General features: G+C 41.4%; 1 protein-coding gene across 2 annotated transcripts in view; it reads left to right on the top strand.

The window, feature by feature from the left end:
- The window catches only part of LOC126482398 (mucosa-associated lymphoid tissue lymphoma translocation protein 1 homolog), a 130,744-nt gene that overhangs the window by 7,384 nt on the left and 103,430 nt on the right, over nt 1-19,930 (top strand). For both annotated transcript variants that reach the window (XM_050106511.1, XM_050106513.1), the window contains exon 2: nt 4,230-4,381. In XM_050106511.1, coding sequence (XP_049962468.1) covers nt 4,230-4,381 — 152 coding nt within the window. The remainder of the gene's footprint in view (nt 1-4,229; nt 4,382-19,930) is intronic.

Raw genomic sequence — 19,930 nt, 5'->3', positions numbered from 1 at the left:
ATGTCAACTCAGCAAGGTTAACTGCCATGGGAAACTTTTCTGATGCAACTGCTCACTTTGTGCTCTTCCATAATGCCGTTGTTGGCTGTTTACCTCGATCAGAGGGCACTGTAACGTACTGACAATGATCAACAGCTTCATGCACTAGCTGGAAGCATTGCCAATAGGTAACATTTCAGCAGAAACTTTAGCTTACACTTTTGTTTCCACCTGGATATCGCATTTCGGCTGTCCTCTACAAGTCACAGTGGACTGCAGATGCCAATTTGAGTGGGACCTGTTTGCCCAGCTTACTAAAGTCTGTGGCGCAGTATACCATAACACAAGTTACCCCCTCAGCCAGTAGCTGGATGACAGAAAGCTGGCATCATTCTCTCAAGGCAGCCCTCATATGCCATGATACAGATTGGACTGCAGCTCTGCCAATACTTTTACTTAGCCTGAGGAATAGCTACAACTCAGATTTAGACTGTTACTGCTGGATTCGTATACGGCGAAGCGTTATACGTACCAGGAGAGTTTGTAGATGCACATTCCCTACAGTGTACATTAGGTCCTAGACAAGTGCACACACATCGTGATTTACAACAATGGCATTAAGCCTTCACTGCAACCAGCGTACAAGGGCCCACACAGTCATATAATGAGAAGTGCGCCCTATCGAGGTACTTGTTAACAAGCCCTCTACAATCTCTCTTGACTGGGTGAAGCCCGTATATGTTTTTCAAGAAGAGCTACCTACTGCTGTACCATGATGCCGACGTACTACAGCACCATCATCAACATCAACACCACTACCGGCATCTTCACCACAGACAGACAGACTGACCTCTAGGATGTACAACAATATCAGGTCGATGTGTCCACTTTCCGGCGCACTTCTTAGGCGACACTCTGCCTCCCCTGAAGGGGCTGATGTAGCAGCCAAGACTTTTCCACAGTCACATCGTGCTTACTCTTAGAATGAACCTTTCACCTTCCTTGATAACAAAAAGTTCTCAGTAGCAGGCTAATTGCCTTGTCAATTCTTTTTAGGGATAATTCTGCTGTAAAGTAAAACTTCTCAAAGCTGTATTATTTGTCGACAACATTTTTGTTCCTGTAAGTGGGTGAATAGAGTATTAAGAATTATTTTTGTGTGAGAGTGTCATATTATATATCCCACCCAGCCAGATTGCAGCACATATGGTATATTGATTGGATGGCCTTTCATTCATGGCCATTCCAAAATGATATTAAAAAGACTGTTAATATCCAAATGTAAAACAACTTCTTAGTTAAGGTTGTAGCCAAGGTTATATCCAGTGTAAGTTAAGCAATGCAATGGAGGCTAGAGGCTATGTGCTGACTAAAATCAGTAATACGGTACCCCCTAATTATGTTTATAGATGGTGCACAATATTCCTCTTTTCTGTTACACACACAAATAATCTCCTCCTCCCCCTCCCTCCCTCCCTCTCCTCTTGCCATGGACACACTACCTTTGCACTATCCTTGAATAAACACACAAATTTAACGCTTCACAGTAATAACATAAATTCCAGGATGAAAGCAATAAACAAAAACTAAGGAACGTAATCACTCACATGCAGCTGATTTGTGGATAGTGCATGAACATAGACTTTACTAGCTTTTGAGATACTGCTCTTTTTGTGTTTCAAGTACACATCCTCCCATACAGTCCCCAACCTACATTAAGTAATCACTCAGTTGCAGGAAAGAGTTTACCTGACCCCATTTTTGTTTAAAGATTATACCTTGGTGACTGCACAATGTAAGTAGTTACCTGAGATTAAAAGAAGGGTAAAAATTGTACTTGTTAGCTTAAAATTGTTAAAACCTGCAGATTATCAGTATGGTTGGTGGGCTGTACAACAAGTGTTTTATGTGTGTCTATTCTGGTTTTATCATAAGTATATTGTGGTACTTTTGCAGAGAATAACACTAACCCCATTTAAACTTCTTGTTACATACTCACGGCTTAGAACAGAAATGCTACAGGAAGAAGACTTATGGTGATATGCTGACAGTTTCTTTTTTAAGTAACATGGAGACAGGGAACTTTATTCAGGTCTCATAAGTCTGATAGTGACACAAACAAGTGATCATGTCAGTACATCAACATCACTTGCACAGAAGCAATTAATTTGTTAAGAAAGGTAGGTTCTTGGTATTGAGAGCCAAAATAAAAGCCATTCTCCTCATTAAGGAATTGAATTGATGTGATGTGTTGTATACTATTAACACACACACACACACGTATCTGAGTGTGCACAGTATGAAAAGAAAGTTAGGGAGTATAATAAGAAGATTACATAAGGCTGAGGTAAAGATGGTCCCAACCTGAAGGAGACAATCATCCTGTAAAGATAACTGAAGCGAGAGGCAGAGTAAACCATGAATCTTGGCATTGGGGGAGTCAGAAAATGGGATGGGGACAGAAACAGGGGACTAGGAAGGGATCAAACATAGCCCAAGGACAGAAATTAGTGCACACTGATAACTGTGGTTCACAGGGTATTGTGGATGAAGTTGATCACATTTGTATGTTCTTCAACTAGATTGTGAACTAGCTGTGATGAATGTGGTCTGGTACTGATACACAGCTGATTTGTAACCAAGTCTACATAAAAACTTGTGCTGTGATTGCAATAAATTTTATACTTACATCTTGACGTTCCTATCTCATTAGAGGTGGGGTGAAAAAAAAAGCTTTAAATTCAAATCTGACTTTTTCAATTAGAGCTTTGAAAATTGTGTAGGTGACCTTTTTCCCATCATATGTGCTATCTTAATTACACAGTTCCCACTTTGCTGTCATTATTTAACTCTCTAGCTATAGTAGTTGCCTTTTTTTCTTGTTGTATTTTTTTAAATACAGTACTACTTCTTTTTTAGATTTATCATAAAACCTTTATCTCTTGTGTTTCTGTATTTTTTAATTTTTATAGATGAGATGTGTGAAGCAAAAAATAGCAGAGGAGACTGTTAACTCATGAAAGATAAGGGAAGGAGAGTCTAGGAATATAAGTGTAGAGGATATAGAGAACGGACACACAAAAATGTAAAAAGCAGCTAACAACATAGGGAAAGACATAAGTAAAAGAAACAACATCAGAAATTGCATACTATATATGAAGTTTGATAAAAAAAATTGTTAGGGAAAAGTGGACAGAGGTGTTCCTCAAAGGAAGAACAAAAGAAAAGAAGAACAAGAAATAGAGAGAGGAAATGGAAAAAGACTTGCATATTAACAGGGCTGATTGGAATTCTGAGACATTGATTGGCATGGAAAATTGATATTACTCCCATAGTAAAGCATGCATTAAGTTTGAGTGTGGTGTTCAAAGTCATGTGATGTGTCTCCTATATAATCCAGTGGGTAGTTGCATATTCCTCCCATGTCATCATCCTCATGTTGTTAGCCATGTGTCATTTTTATTATCCTGTCTTTGTTTTCCTGTCCACTGACTATTTCATTCAGCATTCTTCTAGGTGTTTATTCTCTTTCACGTCAACATTCCCTTTCCACCCACTGTTTTCAGAATTTCTGACTTTTTACCTGTCCCCCCCCCCCCCCTCTCCTCTGTACCATAACAGACACTAATGGTCATGTTACCTTGCACACATCTCAAAGTCAACAATGATAGTTTTAAGCCCTCCAGTTTAAAAGTATCCTTTCTTCACAGATTTTATTTTTTTTTATTTCCATCTCATCAGGTGTTGTTGGGTCTCCTGTATTTCTGTATCCTGGATGACTTTCCCATTCAATTTTTGAACAGCAAAATTTCTACTAACCATTCCCTTTCCATTTTGTTATTTGAAAGAACCACTGACTTAAATTCCTTCTACATTCACCCGTGCATGTCATTTTATGGCAATCTTAACAACTAGATGCCTTTTCTATCTCAATTTCATTAAGATATATACCTATTCTTATTCTGCACTCGAGCTGATAAAAATAATATTGTTTTGATCCAGTTAACTCAATAAATGTTCTGAGAGTGGGAATTGAAAGTTAAAATCTCTTTCGCAAGTCACCAGAATGAAATGATGAAGTTGTGTATCATAGTACTTCATTTATTACTGAGTACTATTAGCTGGTTTTTATTTAATACCAGCTCACCATTAAAGCCATTTAATTATTATAGCAGTATCAAATTTTTGCAACAGTGTGCTGAGGTGAAATAAGAAACTACCGGATCATTAAATAAAATTTCCTTTTTCAGACACGACACAGTTGAAAGACTTCAGTGCTTTAAAAATCCAGCTGAACAATTGATTGAGGAACTTGCAGCTCGAATGTGTCCAGTAAATATACTTGCCTTTGCACTAAAGAGACAGGAACTGTTTGATGCACTTGCACTATTTGTAGAAAGAGGTATGTTCATACTGACATTCTTTATGTTAAATGAATGACAGTAGCGAATTAGTTATAATTATTTCTTAAATTTAAGTGTAGCAGTTAAGACTGAAATGACAAGTTATACAGTTGCCAAGACCCTATGTTCACCAAAACCAAAAGCTAAGAGAGATCTCATAAAAATACAAAAATGAATACAGTGTAGCGAATGCCAGAATGAAAGATTTGTTCTTCAGGAATAATACAGATGAAAAGAGAGAAGGAAATCCATTTAAGAGGACCATAGAATAAGTGCAGCAGAAATTGAGATGTGGGACATACACTGATCAGCCAGAACATTATGACCACCTGTAGTAGCTGGTATGTCTACCTTTGGCACAGGTAACAGTGGTGATGGTTCTTAGTACGGAAGCAATGAGGCTGTGGTAGGTCACTAAAGGGAGCTGACACCACACCTGCACACACAAGTCACCTAATTCCTATAAATTCTGGGGAGGAGGGCAATGAGCTCTGACACCGTGTTCAGTGATGTTTCATATGTGTTTGATCGGGTTCAGAACTGGCGAGTCGGGAGGAGGAGGAGGAAGGGGGGAGGGGGGGGGGGAGGCAGTACATCAGTTGGAACTCACCACTGTCTTCCTCAAACCATCTCAACACACTCCTGGCCTTGTGACATGCCACATTTTCTTGTTGCAAAATGCCAATGCCGTCAGGAAACATGATCATCGTGAAGGGGTGTACATGGCGTGCAACAAGTTTACAATACTCCTTGGCAATCATGGTGTCTTGCATGATTTCCACTGGCCCCATGGATGCCCACATGAATATTTCCCAGAGCATAATCAAGCAGCCGTCAGCTTTTCTGCATCCTGCAGTACAGGTGTCAAGGAGCTGTTTCCCTGGAAGACGAGGGACCCACATCCTTCCATCAGCATGATGATGAGAGTATCGGAATTCATCAGACATTGTAATGCTTTGCCACTGTACCAATGTCTGGTGCTGATGGTCATGTTGCTATTTCAGACGTAGTTGCTGATGTCATTGTGTTAACATTGACACATACATGGGTCGACGGCTGTGGATGCCTACCGTTAGGAGTGTTCAGTGCACTGCATATTCAGACACACTTGTTCTCTACCCAGCATTAAAGTCTGGTGTTAGTTCTGTTCTGGCGTTACATAAAGTGCTGGCCCGATGGTCAAGGACGGAAGGGCAGAGAGAGCTGTGAGATGACATCAACCAATAGAACGCTGACAGACCTCTCTCTAGGACGACACCGAAAAAGGGACGGCATCTAGACAAAGAGAATATAAGTGCCACCACCACCTGGCCGCGGCCCAGTTGCAGTCTAGGCAGTCTACAAGATTGACAGCAGCGACTTAGGAGATGTATTTCTCGTGTTGGATGTATTTCTCGTCTTGGATGTATTTCTCGTCTTGTGTTATGAATTGCATATACTGAAGAGATTGCTTATGTTTCGTGTCGCCTTTTGCCTGTGACATCTCATTGTACATTTCTCAAAGTTAAGTATTGTCAATTATCTTACTGTAATAAAATCTCATTAATTAGATTTGCATGAATTTTTGTCTAGCGATCCGAGAAAGCATGAGTGGGCAGAACACAAGAAGTTCAATGACAATTCGCTGCCTGTCCTGTTTCGCCAATCTGCCCAGCCTATGGTACCCGACATCTGTAGTGAGGGGTGGCTGCCCAACCCCACAATATCTGGATGCGGTTTCACCTTGGTTTCGCCACATGTTTAAGATACTCACAACAGCACTCCTCGAACACCCAACAAGTTGTGCAGTTTCCAAAGTGCTCATGCCTAGCCTCCGGGCCATCACAATCTGCTCAGATAGATCTCGCACCTTCCCCATCTTACACATGGACAGCACACTCACTGATACTACATGCACTGTGTGTGTGTGTGTGTGTGTGTGTGTGTGTGTGTGTGTGTGTGAGTAGCAGTCACATCTGGATGGGTTTATATCAATAGTAGGTTGGTGCTCATATTGTTCTGGTTGATCAGTGTATATCAGATGCATTGCGTAGAGCAAAATCAGAGCCTGGGAAGCACGTTAAAGTGTACGTAGATTTAAAACCAAATAAACTGGCCTTTTGTGTGAAATATTGGTATTTTTATGATTTTGGAGCCATTCATGGGCCAAGAACCACCAAAAATTTTGAATTCACAAAACCCCAAAAATAGATTATTAACATCCTGTATCTTATAGTGGCCAAAGGATTTGATTTTCTACTTCTAAAATACTTCTGTCTGAAGGGGTTTAAGATTGTTTACAAACAATGTATTTCCCTGTTCTTCTTAGTTTCTGGAGTATTTGGTTGGTCAGATTTTTCCTCGGAGTCCTCATTGATCTGGTTCAGGTTCAGATTCTAAGGGCCACTTAATGTCTTTGTATTCCTCTTTGAAGTAGGTCCTAGTGTTTTTAAAAAGATAATCTTTTTGTTGTCTTGTCATCCCTGCTAGAATTACTGCATCAGGAAACCCATTGTCTTTGGGGAAGAAGTGGTGCACAAATTCATTTCCATCAATGTACAGTTTGCAGCGTACATTACTTTTCTAGTCAATGTTGAGCTGGAAGCGCTTATATTTAGTTGTGTGTATTACTGTGTTAGCATTACTATGCTCCAAGAAATTTAGCCAGTCATATGTATTCACAGCAACTTCAATCTTTTTTATTCCAAAGCAACAGCGGAATTAAAATGTGCTTTAGGTGTAGATTTCTCAGTGAAGTTATCAAATTCTTGTATGGAAGAGACATAAGTGATCCTAAACCTTTTCTTTAAAAGTCTAAATGCCAAATGACATGTAAGTTTCTTGTGGCCTGCAGGCATGGATGACAAGAAATTCTCTTATTTTTGTTACTACAGATTCTGCAGGCAAGATACCCTAATAAGATTCATTCTGGTTCTGTCCTATACAATTGTCAGCATGAATGGAGATTGTGTCTTCTCCATGACTATAGATTTTGTAATAATTGTGGAAAAGACTAACAATAGTAGTGAATCCTATTGCTGTTCCTACACATTCTGGGAGTGATAGTTTACTTATTTGTTCACTCTCACATATAACCCAGAATATTCCAGTTCTGAGTGGGATCAGAAAATAAACAGGCCCCAGCCATGACATATTACTAAGTGTGTGGGTGTGCAGAGTATCAAAACTGTAATGTACACAAGGTTTTCTACTATCTTCAGAATTTACCTTAATTTCTTCCAGCTGTAAATCCATTGCAGTTCCAGATCTGAAATGCCTTATTATCACATAAAGGTAGAAGTTTTAAATTTGCATTATATCAGTTGTTACTTCTTCTTGGTAATAGTATGGCATGTAATTCTGCATAATTGTATAAAAATCTTAAACAAATTCTGAATCACAAAAGAAACCACATTTTTATGAAGTTTTCTTCTTGCATTACCGTGTGGTTTGTAAGATAATCCCGTATCACTGTATGTTTTTGTTCGGTGTTTTAATATTTTATTTTAATACTGTGGGCAAACATGTAAGTATTTTTATAAACACACTGACCTGTTACTAACTGTTTGGTTCATGGTTGTTTTTTCTTAGTCTGTACATTGAGTTTACAAGCTGTCAAAGAAGCATTTGAAGTCACACACTGCACTTATGAAACTAGCACTCCTAGAAGAAAGGATATTGCAGAGACATGCCCCTGAGAGGTGAAGGTCCTGAGTTAGAGTCTCGGCCCGGCACACAGTTTTTCTCTGTCAAAAAGGTTCATATTAATGCCCACTGTGCTGCAGAGTGAAAACTTCTCTCTGGAAACATCCCCTAGCCTGTGACTAAGTCATGTCTCTGCAGTTTCCTTTCTTCCAGGAGTGCTAGCCTTGCACATTTTGCAGCAGAACTTCTCAGTCTACTGACTGGTTTGATGCGGCCCGCCACGAATCCCTTTCCTGTGCTAACCTCTTCATCTCAGAGTAGCACCTGCAACCTACGTCCTCAATTATTTGCTTGACGTATTCCAACCTCTGTCTTCCTCTACAGTTTTTGTCCTCTACAGCTCCCTCTAGTACCATGGAAGTCATTCCCTCATGTCTTAGCAGATGTCCTATCATCCTGTCCCTTCTCCTTATCAGTGTTTTCCACATATTCCTTTCCTCTCCGATTCTCCGTAGAACCACCTCATTCCTTACCTTATCAGTCAACCTAATTTTCAACATTCGTCTATAGCACCACATCTCAAATGCTTCGATTCTCTTCTGTTCCGGTTTTCCCACAGTCCATGTTTCACTACCGTACAATGCTGTGCTCCAGACATACATCCTCAGAAATTTCTTCCTTAAATTAAGGCCGGTATTTGATATTAGTAGACTTCTCTTGGCCAGAAATGCCTTTTTTGCCATAGCGAGTCTGCTTTTGATGTCCTCCTTGCTCCGTCCGTCATTGGTTATTTTACTGCCTAGGTAGCAGAATTCCTTAACTTCATTGACTTCGTGACCATCAATCCCGATGTTAAGTTTCTCGCTGTTCTCATTTCTACTACTTCTCATTACCTTCATCTTTCTCCGATTTACTGTCAAACCATACTGTGTACTCATTAGACTGTTCATTCCGTTCAGCAGATCATTTAATTCTTCTTCACTTTCACTCAGGATAGCAATGTCATCAGCGAATCGTATCATTGATATCCTTTCACCTTGTGCACTCCTGGAAATGGAAAAAAGAACACATTGACACCGGTGTGTCAGACCCACCATACTTGCTCTGGACACTGCGAGAGGGCTGTACAAGCAATGATCACACGCACGGCACAGCGGACACACCAGGAACCGCGGTGTTGGCCGTCGAATGGTGCTAGCTGCGCAGCATTTGTGCACCGCCGCCGTCAGTGTCAGCCAGTTTGCCGTGGCATACGGAGCTCCATCGCAGTCTTTAACACTGGTAGCATGCCGCGACAGCGTGGACGTGAACCGTATGTGCAGTTGACGGACTTTGAGCGAGGGCGTATAGTGGGCATGCGGGAGGCCGGGTGGACGTACCGCCGAATTGCTCAACACGTGGGGCGTGAGGTCTCCACAGTACATCGATGTTGTCGCCAGTGGTCGGCGGAAGGTGCACGTGCCCGTCGACCTGGGACCGGACCGCAGCGACGCACGGATGCACGCCAAGACCGTAGGATCCTACACAGTGCCGTAGGGGACCGCACCGCCACTTCCCAGCAAATTAGGGACACTGTTGCTCCTGGGGTATCGGCGAGGACCATTCACAACCGTCTCCATGAAGCTGGGCTACGGTCCCGCACACCGTTAGGCCGTCTTCCGCTCACGCCCCAACATCGTGCAGCCCGCCTCCAGTGGTGTCGCGACAGGCGTGAATGGAGGGACGAATGGAGACGTGTCGTCTTCAGCGATGAGAGTCGCTTCTGCCTTGGTGCCAATGATGGTCGTATGCGTGTTTGGCGCCGTGCAGGTGAGCGCCAAAATCAGGACTGCATACGACCGAGGCACACAGGGCCAACACCCGACATCATGGTGTGGGGAGCGATCTCCTACACTGGCCATACACCACTGGTGATCGTCGAGGGGACACTGAATAGTGCACGGTACATCCAAACCGTCATCGAACCCATCGTTCTACCATTCCTAGACCGGCAAGGGAACTTGCTGTTCCAACAGGACAATGCACGTCCGCATGTATCCCGTGCCACCCAACGTGCTCTAGAAGGTGTAAGTCAACTACCCTGGCCAGCAAGATCTCCGGATCTGTCCCCCATTGAGCATGTTTGGGACTGGATGAAGCGTCGTCTCACGCGGTCTCCACGTCCAGCACGAACGCTGGTCCAACTGAGGCGCCAGGTGGAAATGGCATGGCAAGCCGTTCCACAGGACTACATCCAGCATCTCTACGATCGTCTCCATGGGAGAATAGCAGCCTGCATTGCTGCGAAAGGTGGATATACACTGTACTAGTGCCGACATTGTGCATGCTCTGTTGCCTGTGTCTATGTGCCTGTGGTTCTGTCAGTGTGATCATGTGATGTATCTGACCCCAGGAATGTGTCAATAAAGTTTCCCCTTCCTGCAACAATGAATTCACGGTGTTCTTATTTCAATTTCCAGGAGTGTATTTTAATTCCACTCCTGAACCTTTCTTTTATTTCCATCATTGCTTCCTCGATGTACAGATTGAAGAGTAGGGGTGAAAGGCTACAGCCTTGTCTGACACCCTTCTTAATACGAGCACTTCGTTCTTGATCGTCCACTCTTATTATTCCCTCTTGGTTGTTGTACATATTGTATATGAGCCGTCTCTCCCTATAGCTTACCCCTACTTTTTTCAGAATCTTGAACAGCTTGCACCATTTTATATTGTCGAACGCTTTTTCCAGGTCAACAAATCCTATGAAAGTGTCCTGATTATTCTTTAGCCTTGCTTCCATTATTAGCCGTAACATCAGAATTGCCTCTCTCATCCCTTTACTTTTCCTAAAGCCAAACTGATCGTCACCTAGCGCATTCTCAATTTTCTTTTCCATTCTTCTGTATATTATTTTTGTAAGCAGCTTCGATGCATGAGCTGTTAAGCTGATTGTGCAATGATTCTCGCACTTGTCAGCTCTTGCCGTCTTCGGAATTGTGTGGATGATGCTTTTCCGAAAGTCAGATGGTATATCGCCAGACTCATATATTCTACACACCAACGTGAATAGACGTTTTGTTGCCACTTCCCCCAATGATTTTAGAAATTCTGATGGAGGTACTGGCAGAAATAAAGCTGTGAGGACAGGTTATGAGTCATGCTTGGGTATCTCGGTTGATGAAGCACTTGCCTCCGAAAGGCAAGGGTCCTTTGTTTGGGTCTCAACTAACACAAAATTTTAATCTTTTAAGGAGCTTCATATCAAAAGAGTCAGTTAAATCTATGCAGTCATCAGTTATTACCAGTTCAAAGTTCTTTCATACTGAAGTGTTACATGCTGTTTAGGCAAAAGACATTTAACACTCCTTGTGTAGTACAAGGAAAGATGATTGTGACAGAATAATATTAAGTAGGGAGTAATAGTATTATGAAAAGGGAATTTGCTACTCACCATACAGTGGAGATGCTGAGTTGCAGTTAGGCACAACAAAAAGTCTGTCACAAGTTAGCTTTCAGCCAGTATGGCCTTGGTCAAAATAGATGACAAACACTCATGCACAGTCACGCAAACCCAACTCTCTCTCTCTCTCTCTCTCTCTCTCTCTCTCTCTCTCTCTCTCTCTCTCTCACGCACATGCACACGCACACAGTCTCTCGCAACCAAAGCCACACTCAGTCACTTGAGTGTGGCTTCAGTTGCCAGATACTGCAGTTTTGTGTGTGTGTGTGTGTGTGTGTGTGTGTGTGTGTGTGTGTGTGTGTGTGTGTGTTTTGTCTTTGACCAAGTTTTGACCAAGGCCATACTGGTCAAGCTAATTTTTAACAGTCTTTTTGTTAAGCCTATCTGCAACTCTGCGTCTCCGCTATATGATGAGTAGCAACTTTCATTTTCATAATATTGTCACAATCCATCCTGGATTTTCCATTGTTTAAGTAGAGTGTAAGTCGCAGAACATATACTGTGGGTGAGTTTTTGTTTTCGTATGTGCAGACATTAAATGGGAGGTGTGACGACAGGTAAATGGCTTCACCTTCTGTGGGCAGCACCTTTTACATTTTGGTGTCATAGCTTGGTGGTGGCTTGACCATCAAAGAGCAATCACACTCTCCAAGAGTGAAAATGAAAGACAAGATGGTTTTGTGACAAATAAAATATATTGTAATCTTGGATGTCAAGTTGAGTCTCTGAAGTGTATGTCATACAAAAAGTTGTGTTCTACTCTAATTCACGAGTCACTCCAATGATCTGTACACCCATTCAACGAAATATACATGTTTGTAAAAGGAAAGTAGTGGACATGCTTTTTTGTGATATGTGTAGAAGATATCTTCTTTTGCTCCAACAACAGCTGCATAACGTGAAGAAGCCAAGCCTGTCCTCCGCCACACACAAGATTTCAGAGGCACTTTTTAGCGGAATCTTTACTTCAAGAGAATCATCTACAGCAGCCGGATAATAAATATATAAATAAATGTAGTCAGCCAGATATTAACGTCGGTTGACAGATCTCGTGAAGTGCTCTGCCTCGGTTTCAACTACGAGGAGCAAGCTAGCAGCTACATAAAACTCTAAAACAACAAGAAAAATACTTCAACACCATCATTCTCAAATACTGCTTGCTCATTATTACCATGTCATTGTATTCCAGTAATAATGTTATCAATAATATTATCATTGTTGCCACAGGCTTCATCAAAATTTGGAATGTCTTGTGATAAAGAAATATTGGAGAGGTTAACTAACTCTTTAGCCAGAGGTTCCAGTTCATCACCTCTTGATTCATCACTACTTGGAGTTCTTTCAAAAAAATAATCTTGAAATACTTGATAGTCTTCATCACATAAACTGCAGCCAACACCAGTATTGTTTAGTGTCTTCACAACTCTATCTTCGCTCAGTTCACACTTTAAACTGATCAAATTGTAAATATGTCTTTGTTGCTACGGTAACGTCAGCTGTTGTTTCAGGGCTGTCAGGCAGCAGCTCACAGTTTTGTGGTTAGTGTTGCTGACATTTGGTCATGGGGCCCTGGGTTAAATTTCCAGACAGGTCAGGGATTTTGTCTGTTCGGGACTGGGTGTGTGTGTTGTCATCATCATCATCAACCTGCAAGTTGCCATAATGGCATCAAGTGACCATCCCATATGGGGTTTCCCAGCCAATAATGCCATATGCACATTCCATTGCAGCTGCTAAGTGCAAATGGCAACATCCATAGGCTTTTATGTCTCATATAAAAAGGGGTCATTTGTCATATTTGGAATTATTGTAATCACAGAACATTCTTCTTTTGTACAAAGCTAACCTGGTCTTCTTAAAACGCCTCAGAAATTTAGGAGATGCTGTTTTGTGAAGCACTGCATAACAGCTGTGAGCTTCAGAAAAGGAGCCTCTTATCAGGCCAATGTCATCTTACCATAATGGCAAGAGGTCTGTTTCCAGAAGACTGGCATGGATTGCTTTTAATGATATTATTGATTCGTGCTGGAGAGACAGACAACTTTCAAATTGATGTGAGCATGCACAGAATGCAATAAGTTCCAATAATATCTGAAAAGTGTTTTAGACACTATTGAACATTTTTTTCTTGCACTGAAAATTTTACTTCTTTGACAGGAGGTCCCTTAACACATTCCATTTCACAGATTCATTGTAATTAGAGTTGTGTATCGGCTGTACGAGCAAGTAAATGTTATAAAACAGTTCCTATCTATATTCTCCAAGCATACTGGTATTAAGGAGGGATGCACGACAAATATACTGAAGGAAGGACCAGGACATCTGCTGTTGCATTTTAGGGTAAATTTCACAAAAGCTGTTGCATTTTGTCCATGGATAAACCTTTTTTATGATCGTTCCTTTGTGCTAACGAGGAACCAGAGAGGTCATACAAATGTATATGTGCAACTTACTTTTTTCAACCCCGCATATGTTCAAGCTTTATAACCTTTGCATTAGATCTTCATAGTAGATAAGTATTTTCATACACAGTAATTTTTTCTGAATATGAAACCAGTTTATTTATTATTTTCATATATCAGAATTATTGTATTGCATGGCTCAGGGAACAAACTGAATGGAAGATGCTTAAATATGTCTGTAATAATAATAATAATAATAAATAGCAGTAGTGATTGTGACATGTAAGCAGGTGAATGGATAGTAGTGGAATGAGGAAATTCTTAATTATATTCTAAAATATGAGAAAAGACCAAGATGTAATGAAAGGTGGGTGATCACATTAGGATTACATTACATGGAATTTGATGTAATCTGCTTCAAAGTATTGTCATAGGCTAGCAGAGCTCTTACCCCAACGTTGAATCCGTGACTGGGAGCATTTCCGGAAGGCTTCTTCAAAAGGGTGTTCAGCTGCTCTGTCATGGCCCTCTCAATGTCAGGAATGATGTCAAAATGTTTTCCTTTAAGAAAGGTTTTAATTTCTGGGAAGAACTAGAAGTTGCACATTGCTGAGTCTGGTGACTAATATGGATCTGGGTTTCTTCTGTTTTTTGAAGTTAATTCACATCTCAAATGTTGTTCATCTTCTACCGACTCATTTCCGCTTTTAGTCTTTAAGAGTTACAGCATTATTGCCATATACCAAATTCAGTATTTTGTTAATTTCTTTGGAACTTTTTTACACATTGAAACAAAACTTAACGTTCATCTGTTGTTCAAAATCCGTAATGCACGACAGATATGGTAAACACAACCTCACTCTAGCATCTCTGAATGCTGACGGACAAGCCAGAACGTGTTCCAACTTGATGCTGCATTTTTAAATGTATCAGGCTATTGGGCATACCGAAGATGTCAGGTCTATTTGTTGCCATTAGATCCAATATATTTCCATCATGAGCAAGGTTCCTAACTATCTGTTCTAGGTATTTTTCTGAGAAAGCATTTAGTAAAGTTTCACAGAATGTCTTATCACTCCCACCATTAACAAAACTGTAATTTTCCCAATTAATTGTTTGATGATTAAAGTCTCCATCATGACTACAATATGATTGTGGAACTTATGTACAAGCGAACTGAAGTTTTCTCTAAAGTTTTCAGTTACATCAGGAGATGAGTCTGTTGGGCAATAGAAGGATTTAATTATCATTTTATGCCCACCCCTGATACTGAGTCTTGCCTAAATAATCTCACATGCGGCTTCAGTTTCTGTCTTAGTGGTTTTGACTTTCTTGTCTACTGCGACAAATATGCCACTTCCATTTCCCATTTGCCTATCCTTTCCATGTACTGTACATTTACATTTTCCCTAAAGATCTCACGGCTATCAGTTTTCGGCTTCAACCAGCTTTCTGTACCCAGTATTACGTGAGCTTCACTGCTTTTCATGAGCACTTCAAACTCTTGCACTTTGTTGTGAATACTTTGGCAGTTAAACATTGATTTTAATACTCTCACCTGTGGGAGGCATTGATTTTAATACTCTCACCTGTGGGAGGCATTTACTTCAAACTTGCACTGATACTTCTGGGTTTCCCACAGCTGTCGTTATCTGGATTGGATGTGCACCCTACACACAGTCACCTAGCTGAGTAGCAGCCTCTGATGTGTAATGCACACCTGACCTATTTAGGGGGACCCTACAGTTCTCAATCCTATGGCACAAGGCCAGGAAGTCACATCCTAGCTCTGTCACAGAACCATCGAAGTCTCTGGTTCAGTGCTTCCACTAGATTCAGAGCCAAAGGGCCACAATCAGTTGTGGTGGCAATGCTGCAAATTGTGAGCTTCATTGAAACACCACGCACAAAGTTGGTCTTTTCAACCCTCTCTGCCAGTTACTGGAATGACCTCAGAATGAACTCGGATCCCATACAATAGGCATCATTTGTTCCAATGTGCACGTCAATCTGTAGTTGGCTGCACCATGTTCCCTCAGTGACTGCTGGAACAACCTCTTCAACATGTTTAATGAGGCCCCCAGGCATACAGACTGAGTTTACCTGTTGTCCTTTCCTATCCCTTGCTGCCATTTGTATTGGTGCCATCTGCTGATGAATGCATGCTGAGCATTCTCATTTTACCAATGTTGGGAATCATTTCCTGGCCAATAGATGTGACAGTAGGCTAATACCTCTGTGTGGTCCATCCTCCAGTGGTTCTTCTGTATGGGACACAAGATACTAGACCTAAGGATCTCACAAATGACCTTACAGAAGTAATTATCACCCATTGTCAGGAGGAATGTACAGTGCACACTTCATTGACAGTCTCTCTTCACAAGAAATTTTGTATTGGAACACTGTCCTTGCCAGTAGCTATTTGGTATGTCTGCTGGGCAAATTTGACAATTTTAAATGTGATAATAAGCACACTAAACAAAAAATTTGTTATCTTTTGGATACATCCCACTAATACTATGTAATACTACCTGCAGCCTTTATAATCTGCATCCATACTCTGCAAACCACCACGAAGTGCATGGAAGAGGCTATGTTCCTTTGTACGAGTTATTAGGGGTTCTTTCTTTTCCATTCACATATGGAGCACGGGAAGACTGATTGTTTGAATGCCTCTGTGCGTACTGTAATTGTTCTATTCTTATCCTCACAATCCCTATGTGAGCAATGAGTAGGAGGTTGTAGTATATTCCGAGAATTATCATTTAAAGCCAGTTCTTGAAACTTTGTTAGTAGACTTTCTCGGGATAGTTTATAGAGTATGGCAGTTCAGTTTCTTCAGCATCACTGTCCCACGGGTTAGACAAACCTGTGACCATTCATGTTGCCCTTCTCTGTATACATTCAATATCCACTGTTATTCCTATTCGGTACAGGTCCTACACACTTGAGCAGTATTCTAGAATGGTCACAAAGTGATTTGTGAGCAATCCCTTTTGTAGACTGACTGGTCTTCCCCAGTATTGTACCAATAAACCAAAGACTACCACCTGCCTTACTCACAACTTAGCCTATGTGATCATTCCATTTCATATCCCTACAAAGTATTGCACCCAGGTATTTTTATGAGTTGGCCGATTCCAACTGTGACTCATTGATATTATAGTAATAGGATACTATGTTTTTTCATTCCATGAAGTTCACAATTTAATATTTCTAAACATTTAAAACAAGTTGCCAGTCTTTGCATCATTTTGAAATCTTATCAAGATCTGTTTGTATATTTATGGAGCTTGTTTCAGACTGTACTTTATTATGCATAACTGCATCTGCAAAAAGTCCGAAGTTGTTATTAATATTTTCTGCAAGGTTATTAATGTACAACATGACAGCAAGGGTCCCAACACACTTCCCACGGGGCACACCCGGAAGTTACTTATAGATCTGAAGATGGCTCTCCGTCCAAGATTGTTGTGTCATCAGCTACTGTGGGAGTCAGCATTGACACAAACAACAAAGGACAGAGACCAATGACCACACTGTTTGGTCTCTTCCCCCAAACAACCCCAACTTGTCACAGAATGTAGGCTAAGGATCATCTTCCTATAATGCAGTATTGATGCTCTCAAAGTCTGAGTCTGTGACCGAACTGACACTGGATATGTGGCACTGCCTGATCTTTCCATTGGTGCACAGGTCACCACCTTCTTAATGCTGTTTTGCTGCACTGTAGTGGTTGGTGTACAGTTGATCCTTTAGCACTGCATACTCCTCTTTCCCCAAAATGCCTCACTGTTGTCGTGTAGGGAACCATATGACAATTGGGAGGGTAGGGGGGGGGGGGGGGGTAGGTGAAAGGAGTCAGGAATCTGGGTATTGTGAGAACTGGGAGCCGCAACTAGGGATCTGTAGAAGAATCTTGCAATCAACAAGCACAGATCTGTTTCTGATGGCAGCACAGCAACCAAGCCGGACCTTGAATCAAATACATGCAAGAAAACAAATTTTGAAGAATCATTCCTCTTTCCCAGTGCCTGGTACGAACAGAAACTCTGGAAAGAATGAAATCATTAGTCACAATGATATACCTGCAGAGCATAGGACACACCATGCACTGCATTGGGTGCAGCAACTGGAGCAGTGTTCAGTGTCGGCGGCCATGTAGAAGCTCTGCTGGTGATGGACTGTCATGGGGCTGGGAGTGGTACCTGGTGAGGAGGAGCAGCAGCAATTGCTCCTGTGTGTGGGAGGCACGTAGTTTGTTCATCTGTTGCTTGAACATACACACAAATTCTTCAGGTTCTCCATTCAACTGAGGATGAAACAGAGCACTTGTAAGATTAGTGATACCATTGACTGTGCAAAACTGTTCAAAATCCTTAGCTGTAAACTGTGGTCCATTGTCTGCAACCAACACTTCAGGTAAACCTTTCTAGCAAATTATAGCTGGCAAAGCCTGAATGGTACTACCCAGTGTTTTAGAGTTCATTGGCACTGTACTTAAAAGAGTCCACAACAATAAGTGAATGAGTTTTCCAAAAGGGACCAGAAAGTCAGTATGCACTTATTGCCATGGCGATTGAGACTTCAGCGAAGCTGTAAACATTTGCTGCGGGCCTTATAGATTTTCAGCACGAGTGTGACATTGTGACATCAACAGCTCAATGTGGACATCTATGCCCAGCCAAGTACAGTGCTGGATTGCTAACTATTTTGTACATACAACTCCTAGTGTCCTTGGTGGAGCAATCGCAACACATCTTTTTGCGACACTTTAGGAATAAGCACATGTGATTGTCCAGAGTCATTTTGCAATAAAATCACACTGTGCTAGGTGGGAAGGCTATACCAATGAGCAAAATATTGAAGCACAAAGTAATTCTGAATATTTTTCACTGAACGAGACCGAGTGGTACGAATGTAGTGCAAGAAAAGGTTCAAGTCAGGGTCTTCTTTGTGGCCTGTGCAATTTTTCTATAGTGGAATGGAAAAGTCTGTGAAAGTTCAGTGTTCTGCACATCAATCTGACAAGAAGATGTGGGTGTGGCATCAAAGTCAGTATCAGGGCCAACAGGAAGGTGAGAAAGAGCGTCAGCATTTGTGTGCTTTGATGTGGGCCAATACCATATTTTGCACTGAAACAGTGACAATAACAAAGCCCAGTGTTTCAGCTTCTGAGCACTGTGTGGCGGAACAGATGAGGACGAATGAAACAAGGACTGAAGTGGCTCATGGTCCGTCACTAGGTAAAACTTCTGACCAAACAGATAATGGTGAAACTTTGTCTTGCCACAGGTAATAGCGAGCACTTCCTTCTCGATTTGTGAATGGTTGCATTGAGTCTTGGTCAGTAATTTGGAAGTGAAAGCAATTAACCTGTCCTGTGTACCAAATCTGTGCGAGAGCACAGTTCCGATCCCATGCGAAGAACTGTCCACTGCCATAACCACAGGCTTAGCGAGGCATTTTTAAGCAGTATTTCATCTTCCTGAGAACTGACTGACTGTGGTTCTGTCATGTTCTGTGGGGCAGTGAGGTCCCAGATGGCCAAGTATTTGGCTATATAGAACATGACCCAAGTACTCAATTTCAATTTGGAAAAAGGTGCATTTGTCCAGGAGACACTTTAAACCTACAGCTGAAAGTACTTGAGGAAGCATACGAAGATTACTGATATGTTCCTCCAGTATACGTCCTGATACCACAATATTATCCAAGTAATATGAGCAGAATGGAACTTTTGCAGTACGCTGTTCCAAGTAGCATTGGAATATGGATGACACAGAAGTGCTGCAAAAGGATAAATGCAAAAATTTGAACAACCCTAAATGTGTGTTGACTGCAAACACCTTCTGAGACTTCTCATCTAGTGGAATTTGCAAATAAGTATCGCGTAAGTCAGTTTTTGAAAAATAGCTGCCTGCATTAGTTCCTCAGGGGAGGCAATGGATAAGTATCAGTTATTGTTTTTGGAATTACAGTGGATTTAAAGTCAGCACAAAGAGGAAGTCTTCCAGATGGCTTTGATAAGATTACTAAGGGAGAAGCCCATTGACTAGCCTGGATAGGAGCAATAACACCAT

The sequence above is a fragment of the Schistocerca serialis genome, chromosome 5 (assembly GCF_023864345.2).
Source record: "Schistocerca serialis cubense isolate TAMUIC-IGC-003099 chromosome 5, iqSchSeri2.2, whole genome shotgun sequence".
NCBI lineage: Eukaryota > Metazoa > Arthropoda > Insecta > Orthoptera > Acrididae > Schistocerca > Schistocerca serialis.
This window is presented reverse-complemented; position numbering and strand designations above follow the sequence as displayed.